The sequence below is a fragment of the Bactrocera tryoni genome, chromosome 1 (assembly GCF_016617805.1).
Source record: "Bactrocera tryoni isolate S06 chromosome 1, CSIRO_BtryS06_freeze2, whole genome shotgun sequence".
Lineage (NCBI taxonomy): Eukaryota > Metazoa > Arthropoda > Insecta > Diptera > Tephritidae > Bactrocera > Bactrocera tryoni.
In genome coordinates this window covers 12,980,719-12,991,680 of record NC_052499.1, presented here as the reverse complement: position 1 = coordinate 12,991,680, position 10,962 = coordinate 12,980,719, and the positions used below count along the sequence as shown (strand labels likewise).

At 38.5% G+C, this 10,962-nt stretch overlaps 1 protein-coding gene across 2 annotated transcripts in view; it reads left to right on the top strand.

Annotated features, from left to right (window-relative positions):
- The first annotated feature begins 477 nt into the window (after positions 1-477).
- LOC120777663 (protein tincar) overlaps positions 478-10,962 on the top strand; it is a 66,246-nt gene continuing 55,761 nt past the window's right edge. For both annotated transcript variants that reach the window (XM_040109120.1, XM_040109129.1), the window contains exons 1-2: positions 478-1,490; positions 3,647-3,762. In XM_040109120.1, coding sequence (XP_039965054.1) covers positions 1,067-1,490; positions 3,647-3,762 — 540 coding nt within the window. In that variant the 5' untranslated portion in view covers positions 478-1,066. The remainder of the gene's footprint in view (positions 1,491-3,646; positions 3,763-10,962) is intronic.

Here is a 10,962-nt window from a genome sequence, read left to right as displayed (position 1 = left end):
GAACATAACAGTCTATGTGTGATCCCCCGAACTGTAGAGGGATCAGCCATCTAATCTAACTTTCTGAGGTGTTTGTAACATATAAAATATTCACATAAAATCAAACAGCCTTACGAAGAGAGCTTAAAATTTGTAAAACTCTTTATTGTTGTATACTCGATCAACTCTTTTTTACCGATAACTGTTGCTAGCATATCCACAGATCAGACGAACTTACCAAGCTATATAAGCTCTATAATTATGAAGAAACAATGTATTATCGAGAAAGAAACCTCAAACCTCACGCTTGTAGTTGAGGCTAATCCTATAAAATGTTATTTGCTGAAGTTGAAAACGACTTCGTGAAAAAAGAAATCTACCGAGTTTAAAATATCCGTAAAGATTTTAACACATTTATTGTTTTTCTTACTTTTATATTTAATTGATTAATTTCTAATTCTCTTATTAAATTTCAGTGAGCCGTTATATATTAGCAGTGTTGCGCAAGAACAACTGACTACTGTGTGTGAGGAGGAGTAGAATATTACGAAAACAAGGAAGAAGAAGGCAAAGAATAATAAGACGCAGAAAAGACCAATGCAATTCACAATCACTATTATAGTAATGACAAGATGTCAAATGCAGTTGCACATAGCAACAAAACCACATATAACAAGAGGATTGACAGCAAAACATTTTAATTGAAAATCCACAGAGAATGCTGCTTTTAAACACAAAAACAACTACATAAGAAATAAAACTAACAAAACAAAAATAAAAATAAAACAAAATAGGGCAAAATTGCGCTAGCATGCTAACACACATGCTGAGACGTTAAGTACTAACTGGGGCGTCTATTTGAAGGTTAGGTGGCTTGGAACACATATCACTGCCCACAGAAACCTCGGGCGCACATCAAACCTGCACTCGATGATTCATCAGAGTTCTCGAATATTTTTTATAACTTATTGTTGCCTGCAAGCATTGTAGTGGCCTACAATAGGGGCAACAACAGCGTTTGCTACAAACTCAATTTAATAAACTGGGCAAAAAACACTGAGCCATACATACCGCAGCCAACACTTCGATGGGTAAGACGTGTCCTACGCCCAGCCTTAATTCGAGCATCTCGAACTCTGTCATAACGAATGCGAGCAGCAACCACAACCATCATCACCAGCAACACCAACAGCAACAACACCAACAACACCACCATCAGCATCATCATCAGTCTGTGCCGCTGCCACCACCACCACCGCCGCAACCGATACCACCGCAACAGCATCAGCATCAACAGCAGCAGCAACAGCAACAACAACGTTTTCCACAGAAATACATGAATTCGAAGCGTAAACATGCCAACAATTACCACAACATGCTGATGCATCCGGGCGCACATCTGGATCACAACAATTACTTGCATTTGAATTCGTTGTGGTCCATCTGGTATGGTGTTTTGCTCACGCTATTTCAGGGCTATTTGGCCGTGCATGGTGCCTATCGATTTCTCGGTAAGTAATTAAAGGCTGATGCAAGTCGAGGTTCCCAACTTTTTTAAGGGGGTACTCTCATGTGCATACATTTTACCACTTTTTAGGTTTTTTACATTTTTAATATATTTTTTTTTTTAAATCAAAGTAGTCCCCAACGAAAAAAAGTAGTTCACTGGTCTTGGTGATAGCGGCTGTTCATGTTGTCTGAAATAAAAAAAATCGAATGGATTATTATTCAGTAGTTCTGCGGCTATCATCCCTACGAAATATAACCAATTTCATAAAAAAAAAATGTCGAACTTCAAAAAAAAGTCACGAAAATCTCGTTTTTTTCATTAAAAATCGTTTAAAAACAAAATGAAAATATTTTCGAAAATAAACAATTCTAGTAGGGACGATAACTATAAATGAGTAGAAGAACATATGTAAATTTTAAAGCAATCGGTTGACTACTTTTTTTAAGACCATGTCAGTTTCAGAAAATGATGATTCGAGAAAAATGCAGACTTGTCATGGCGCCTGGTAGACAGTCGCTTACGACACGTCGGCGATTATGAGCTGTAACTTATCAAATACTGTGAATTTCGGTCTGCATTTTTCACAGCATGTTTTCAATAGGTTTTACTGTCAAAATAAAAAAAAAAATCGATTTTTCTAAGTGATTACATGAGAATACCCCCTTAAGGAAAAAACACAGAAACTTCAAATTTAATGTGGAATATTTATTATTTTTATTCGAAAGAATTTTTTTATGCCTTTTTGAAGATTACCTCTTTCAAATGTTGGCCGCGATTACGTCTCATATGTTCCATCCGTTGAGTCCAATTTTCGATGACATGACTCGTTCTAGCATTTTTCAATTTGTAACTGACGAATGACATGTGTGATCTTTGCTCCATGGCCTGAATGCGAGATTGTCCGCATCGACTTTAGACTTTACAAATCCCCACAAGAAAAAGTGTGTGTGATATCAGCTAGTCGGGTCGTGATAATGGTCGCCATTGGCGGTTACTCGCTGGTACCATTTTAGAAGAAATATGGACCAATGGTTCCACACCAAATTGTTTTTTCTAAATGAAATGGCAGCTCTTGAATCTTTTTAGTTGGTTTTCGTCCCAAATGCGGCAAATTTGCTTCTTTACATACTCATTCAGCCAGAAATCAGCCTCAGTGCCAAACAAAATTTGGCTCGAAAATGTCGGAACTTCTTGGAATTTTGGAAGGTCGAACGGCTTCAGTTCTTGCAAAAGCTGTATTTTGTACCCTTACAATTTACGTTTCATATGTCAGTCCAAGCTGCTGCGAACGGCGTCGAATCGACTCTCCACGGTCTTCGTACACACTCTCAGCTACGGCTGCTTTATTTTCTTCACTGTGTGTTGAACGTCGTCTATTCGGTCGAACATTATCCAATAATAAATGCTGGGCCTCATGGTGCGTTGCGAATAGTACGCTTCGTAGAACAATGATGTTGACCATAAATTGAGCGGAGGGCGCGAAACACATTCTTTAAAGATCGTGAATTTTAGTAATAAAATGAAACAATTTGTAAACATTGTTCAGGCGTAAGTCTTTATCATGATGAAATGCCAAGTAATACTCAACAAAAATAACATGACAGGTTGACACGACTCACGCGTCATCTGTCAAAGAAAGGCTATTCAAAAAAGTACCTCTACGTGGATCACCGCCTACAAGATACACAACTTTCAGTATGAAATACAATTCTAAAATATAATTGGAACATGTTGTTGTATTCATGTGCACATGTTTTGTTGATTTTTTTTATAGAATGATATGATTTCGTTCATTATAAATACATACATATGTATATTGTCGTTTAGGGAGACTGTTAAAAGATTGGGCGTAGTGTATAATCGCGCATCCGCAATATAATCCCGCCTTTCTCCTATCTCCGTGGTTCTTGTATTGGGTTGGCCGAATATGTCTTTTCTGAACCTGGTTGTTGCAAGAAATTCTCTAATTCCCTGTGTATTTATGTAAGCTAGAAAGTATTTAGTAGTTGTAATATGATTACTTAAAATTTTCATACTTGTACTTAGGCATTTCATACAGACAATGTAATGTTGCAAAATTTTGTTTTCTTTCTATGTACTTACACCATTCTCCACCATCACTTCTTATGTTCATGGTTCATTACTTCTGCCGACCAGGATGTTCGCTGATAACGTGGAAAATTGAGCCGGTCGCTGAATTGAATCTGCAAATTGTGCTTTCCGGCGTTGTCTTCATTTTGCTGCCGTTCTTCTTTGCTTCGGCTGTTTTTAAGGTAAGTTTATACCGTGGGCGAGTATAAAGTATGTAAGTGGTTGTATGGTGCATACTTTCTGGTTTATGAATTGGTGTAAATTTAATAAAAGTATGGAAATTTACCATCTTGCTTTATCCGGGCTGGACAAGGAAACAAAAGAAATGGGTCTGGCAGTGAACGAGGGCAAGACGAAATATATCCTGTCATCAAACAAACAGTCGTCGCACTCGCGACTTAGCACTCACGTCACTGTTGACAGTCATAACTTTGAAGTTGTAGATAATTTCGTCTATTTAGGAACCAGCATTAACACCAACAACAATGTCAGCCTGGAAATCCAACGCAGAATAACTCTTGCCAACAGGTGCTACTTCGGACTGAGTAGGCAATTGAGAAGCAAAGTCGTCTCTCGACAAACAAAAACCAAAATCTATAAGTCAGTCAAAAGCTTCGACGATGTCAACAACGGATGAGTCGACGTTGCGAGTTTTCGAGGGAAAAGTTCTGCGAAAGATTTATGGTCCTTTGCGCGTTGGCCACGGCGAATATCGCATTCGATGGAATGATGAGCTGGACGAGATGTACGACGACATCGACATAAGTAGTTCAGCGAATTTAAAGATAGCGTATTCGACGCAGTACCCGCCGAGGGAAGCAGAGGAAGAGGAAGACCTTATATAAATATTTAAGTATTACTAAACGGTTTTTTTACTAAGAACGTTACAAAAGTTTCTAAATAAATCCAAAACGGTTTGGGATATCAATGAAATTCTTTATTCCTGTGATTCGATTTCTTTTGCATGGCCACCACTGGCACGCTTGCAGCGGACCAAGTGCTGAACCCAATTTTCGACGGTTTTCAAGCATAAATCAGCTAATACTGCTGCAATTTTAGTTTCGATATTCCTACGACCATAGACTTGATGTAGCCCCACAGGATATAGTCTAACGGCGTCGAATCGTACGACCGAGGCCATTCCGTGAGATAACATGTTCACCAAACTTGATTTTAAATAAATAGATTGTGACATTCGCTATGTGGCTTGTGTCGCCTTCCTGTTGAAACCACATATTGTCCAAGTCTATATCACTCAATTCGGGCAAAAAATATGCGTTTATCATTGAGCGGTACGATTTCCATTCACAGTAATGTGAACTTCGCATTAGAAGTACGGCCTAATGACGCCGCCGGCCCATAAACCGCACCAAACCGTAATTATCTCGGGATACAATGGTGATTCATGGAGTATGTGTGGATTGCTGCCTGACTAATAACGTATATTTTGCTTATTGACGAAACTTATTGCTTAATATTATTTTTCGATATAAATCCGGATCGTTTTCAAGTTGCCGCTCAGCCCAACTCACGAACATACGCCGATCTTTGTGGTCAGTTGGCTTCAGTTCTTACGTCAATTGAATCTTGTAAGGATGTTAGTCAAGATCTTTTCGCAAAATTCGCCACAACGACGTCACAGAGATGCCGAACGCTTGAGAACGACGTGTGGTAGACTGATTTGGGTCTTCCTCAATTGATGCGTTAGCGGCAGCAATATTCTCGACACTACGGGCACTTCTTTATTTATCTGGCACGGGAAGATTTTGTACTGTGCATGTGGATACAGATTTTTTCACTAGACGTTCAATTGTAGATCTGACAGGACTATTATGACGACCATAAATTGGACATAGTACTCTTAAAGTTGAGGCCACTGACTCTGAATTTCGCTGGAAAATTTTTATAATTTCTTATATCTTCTCATGATGAAATGGTAAACATTACTGAAAGAATTGTCAAAAGAGCGGGAAAAATTATGGCGACGTTTGCTGTCCTTTTTACTCTACTTTTGTAGTGTGCCTATTGAAAACTCCTATAATATACTATATAACTGATAAGGGGAGTAAAAAAATATTGGATTCGAATAATTAGATTAAAAATACTGCGAAGAAATTCTGTCTAAATAAAAAGCAAGATTTTATTTTATTATAAACATAAATAACAGGTAAAAAAATATGATTATATTATAATTAAAAAATCGATTTTTTGAGGCCGTGAAACCCATGTAACCTCTTAACTTTTATTATTGTTATTATGACTGCTTAGCATTAGTGACTGAGTACCAAGCAACTTACCAAATAGATACAAACAAGTCCAAATGACTACAGCAAGCCTACAACATCGAGTCGTTCGAATGTAATTCGTCGTACTACATACATATGTGTAGATATGCATAAATGTTTGTGTAGCCGCTACATAAATACTGCACTACATGGCAACTGTTGCAATATGCCGCAACTGCAGCTGAATGTAACGAAATTAACTGCCACCAAATTGGGATAATTTAATTTTTTTGCGCACACTTCAATCAGCATGTTTATTTGTATACTATTTTGCTTTCGCCGTTATTGTTATTATTGTTGTTGTTTACAAAGGCACTAAATTTCCCATTGCTTTGCTTTGCTGTGTTTTATACACCAACAATTATTATTAAATGTATACAGTAGCAGGCCATATGTTGATAGTGCCGCAGAATACAGGCTACAACAGTCGCAATAGTAGAAACAACAACAAAAACAACAAAACTATCACTTCGACTGCACTGAAGCTGAAATACCCTACACAGGTGCATTTTTTATAGCATGGAACGGCATAAAAAGGTGCTTAACTCGATTTTAATCTATCAGTTTGTATGGCAGCTATATGCTATAGTGAATTGATCTTCACAATATCTTCGAAAATCGATAAAAACCTGTGTCAAATTTCGTGAAGCTACTTCGTCAAATAAAAAAAGTTTTCCATACAAGCACTTGATGCCTTTCGTTCAATTTATTTGGCAGTTATATGCTATAGTGGCTCAAAATCGGCCGTACCGTTAAGTGAGCAGCTTCTTAGGGAGAAAATAACATGCGCCAAATATCAGATCGGTATACCAGAAACTGTGGAACTGTGTGTTATATACAGACAGCCGGCTATGGCTAAATCGACTCAGTTCGACTTCAGTTACAGGTCCTTGGCAACCTCACTATCAGTATTCCATGTTCAGGGTATAATTACACAAAAATCAGAGCACTTTGCTGACGGCGGCATGCCTTCACTACTGCCTTTCCTGTTGTACCGACAACTGTCCGGATCGTAACAAAGCGCAATTTATACATTGAAGGCGCATACGTAACAAAAGCAATGGCACTCACACACATACATGCATACATATTAATATGTGGTATATACATATATATGTATATATATGTATATATATATATATATATTTATGTGTGTGTTTGTATACACTGGCGAAACGTACGGTGAAATCATAATGAAGTGCCGCAAGAACAAGAGTTGGCAAAAACATAATGACTGCACTCAGCCAATACGAACACAACAACAACGTGGCGCAACAACTAGAAAGCTGTATGTGTGCATGTATATACACATATTCATATATGTAAAAGTGTTGCTGGTGGAAAATTCGCGTAGGCAACACTATTGCGCTTGCAAAAGCCTTCGCGTCCTCCACTAACGGCACTTTAAGCGCACTGCCTTCATGCTTCGCCGGCTTTTACATTCAAACAAGCGCTCATAGCCATATACAAATATGTATGTATGTATGGTTGCGTCAGTTTGTAGGTGCTTTCATTTGTTTGTATATCGGTGTTTTCCTCTGTGGCCAGAACGAATACTCTCGCGATGTGGCACCGCTTTTTATCAGGATAATAAATGCAATTATGGGTTTTTCATATTCCGCCTTTTGTTTATTGTCTGTGCCGCGACTTGATTGCATATGTATAGGTGGTACTGCCAGCGTAATATATACACATACATATGTACATTTATAGCAATTTTTTACAGCACCATTTTTTGAAGACAAAAAATAGTGCTTTTTGGAGGGAAGTCATTGTGTAGTTCTTTGTGAAAAACCGCTGTGACTCATGCACTTACATATGTATACCTGTATGTATATATAGTAATGTCTAACCAATGATTTTTAAAGATTTTTTTGTATGTGTGTGTAAACTAACTACTTATTTAAGCAGTTCCATCATGCTTTACGAAACTTCTTGCAAAAATCATGTATTCGAAATTTGTAGCAAAAATTATACAAATTTTTGTTATTTTTCTGATATATTTATAATGAATGAAATCATATTGATATAAGCAGTTCATGTTCAAATTTACGTATTAATAACGTATTATATTTCTAAATAATTTAATGCGAGCTGTTTGAGCAAAATCGCTGCCTCATTCTGAATTATAGAATTTCGCAAACATTTTACAATATTTTCCGCTTTTGCATTCGCTTTTTCTGGAGTTTATACAATCATTAGTCAGTAGAGTAATATTTGCAGACAATTTTTTATAAATACAAGTAAATATTTTAATTCTCTTGACAATGGCACTTCGAGGCACCATCAGCCTCTTCGATGAGTTTTCGTTACATGAAGTTTATCTTTTAGTACGTTCTTTGGCTGCATTGCGATGAATTCATACGCTGTCTGCTGCCGAAAATCACAGGTCATAGCTATTTCTTCATTGCTCTCACTGTGTTATTATCTAATCATACATCGTAGTGGCTTCAATTATTACATCACTTCATCTGCACAAAATTCCTTTACTAGATTTTGAGCGCTATTCGGTTCTATCACAAAGATGCATTACTCTCGCATTTTGCCACAAAATTCGCTGATGGTTTATAGATGATTAAAACTGGACCATATCTCTGTCTGATCTACCTATAGCTGACTTTCAAGAATATTCTCTATTTGGTCATAAATTTGCGATGACTGTTTCATACCATTTTCATCCGTAATCATTTGTTACTTGATGATCTTAAACTCAAATAATAATATGTTTGTCGGTAAAGAGAAGTTATACAGGATTTGTCCGGAAAGTAATAGGACTAGTCAATTAAAAAAAATTGATTGAACCAATCGTTACAATTCTTTAAAAACTTTCAAAATAGGTTTCTTCTGCGTCAATGCTGAGTCTGAGTCTGAGTTCAAAACACACGAGTCACATTGTCGGTGTTCGTCGAAGTCGCAGGTCTCCCAGCACAGTCTTCATCAGCGACCTCTTCCCGGCCCTCAAAGAAGGCTTGGTGCCACCGAAACACACCACTTCTTGTTAAAGCAACATCAGGGTAAGAAGCCTACTCGTTCACATCAAACGTCTCTGTCGCAGATTTACCGAGTTTCACCTGAATTTAGTCGCGTACCTCTGCTCTAACGAAATGTTTGTCGTGACTCTCCAGGTGCTCGGACAACTCATCAGCCGCTCGTTCTTTAGCTAGCACCGCCCTCTGTCGAATCCAGTAGGTGCGCGCTCCGAAGTAAAGTCGCGGCGGAAGAAAATCAGTCATATTACTTTCCGGACAAACCCTGTAAGATAGGTTAGGTTAAGAGGTCGATCCTAACAGAGATCTTACTTGGACACCTTAGAGTGACGTTACACCGTGGTACCTTAAAATTTCTAAATCAAAGATCATAAAACCCTTACAAATCGTTAAAGTGCTTTGAGCCTGTCACACATGTTTTGAGACAGCTAATATTATGAACATAATGTAAAACTCCTACGATTTCGGCAATATGAACCTTGCTAAGAAAAAATAGTTCAGTAAATTTCGCGGGTTCTACTCTAAGCCAAATGGATCTCGAAGTCGCACAGGTGTTGGTCGTCGACCAAAGCTTGCTAAGTGAACGCGAGATCCATTGGTTCAGATCCAACTCGGTTCCATTTTGATGTGATCCCTGGCTAGTTCATCAGATTTGCGGTTGTCAGAGCGACTACACTCTGATCCGACAAGACAGTATTGTCACTCTGCTGTCGAAAGACGTGTACTTCGTAGCAGTATGTCTACCGCCACCTAAATAGCTGCCACTGATGTCTGAAAAAAACTATAATGATCCGGTACAACAAATCTAATAATGGAGAACTTCTTATAGAAAAAACTTCACCTCCTAGTTTCAACTCTATCGTGGAAAAGTTCACTGAGACTTTTCCCCATCTACATATCCCTCGTAAGTATGGTAGCAGAGAATGAACCGCCAACAGAGCCCTCAGCGGCGCTGTGATCCAAGTTTTCAGGAGCTCAGTTCATAGAGGAGGTGTGTGCTTGTGCTGACTCCTCCAATCTCCTCTGAACTTTAAAGCGTACTTCGCAGTAATACAACTGTCGGCGACGTCCCGGGTGCTATGTTCACCTTCACCTATTTGGATACCACGTACTGCGGCTAGCTCGTGGACCGTATTTAGAAATTTTTCTTTAACCATAAGAAATTAAAAAAAATATTGTAAAATCGTAGCAACAACAAAAAAGATAAACCAAAAATACTGCAGAACTTCAAAAGCCAGACTTTAAATCATAGCCGTGCAGTGAAAGAGCAACCACACGAACAACTACAACAGCAACCGGCTAAGCATGCTTGCCGCCTGACTGAGCAATGAATATTGGTTGCAGTGCAAATTAAATGGATGCCAAAAATCTGTGCGGATGGGTGAGAGAGAACGTGCTGTTTCAGAGTTTGATGGGAAAAGCCGGAAATTGTGGGGAGTTGACGGTATTTACCATACTTGCACTTATAAATTGCACCATTTGTGTTGTTGTTGTCATTCTAAATGTGTTCAAAGGTAGCTGAGCATAAACAAAGGCCTATAACTCTGCATTTATGCGAGGCACACAGCCACACACACCTATATACAGTACAAACAAACACAAACATATATATAGTCCAAAGCCACAAATGCGCTAAAATGCTGAGCGATAACATAGAATTTTCGGATTCACCGAGAGCTGCCAGACTTTTGATGGCCGCATTGACATAGCTATTGTCCATTTGTTGTGCAGCGGCCAGACAGTTGCTCTATAACTTTATGAAGTGTATGTGCCTCTAGCCTGCCGACTGATTGCCTTTATGTCTGCACTTGTATGTGTATGTGTGTGGATATGTAAGTGTGTGAATAGCCACATTCTGCTAGTCTGCATTACAGTGTTCTCTATCTAGCCTCTTTGAATAGTGCGGAGCAGCAACAGCTACTTCCTGTCCTCAACCGTGGGCTCTTGTGCGTGTGTGCGTCGTTTTTGGGTAAAATTCCGATTTTAATTCAAAATATCAACAGTGTGGCAGTCAGCAGTTTATGAATGCGGTCAACGATAGTAGACTGAACGCGCTTTTGTATTAAAATTGTAGCCTATCTATAGGGGCATTGATTTATTTTTCCCCATA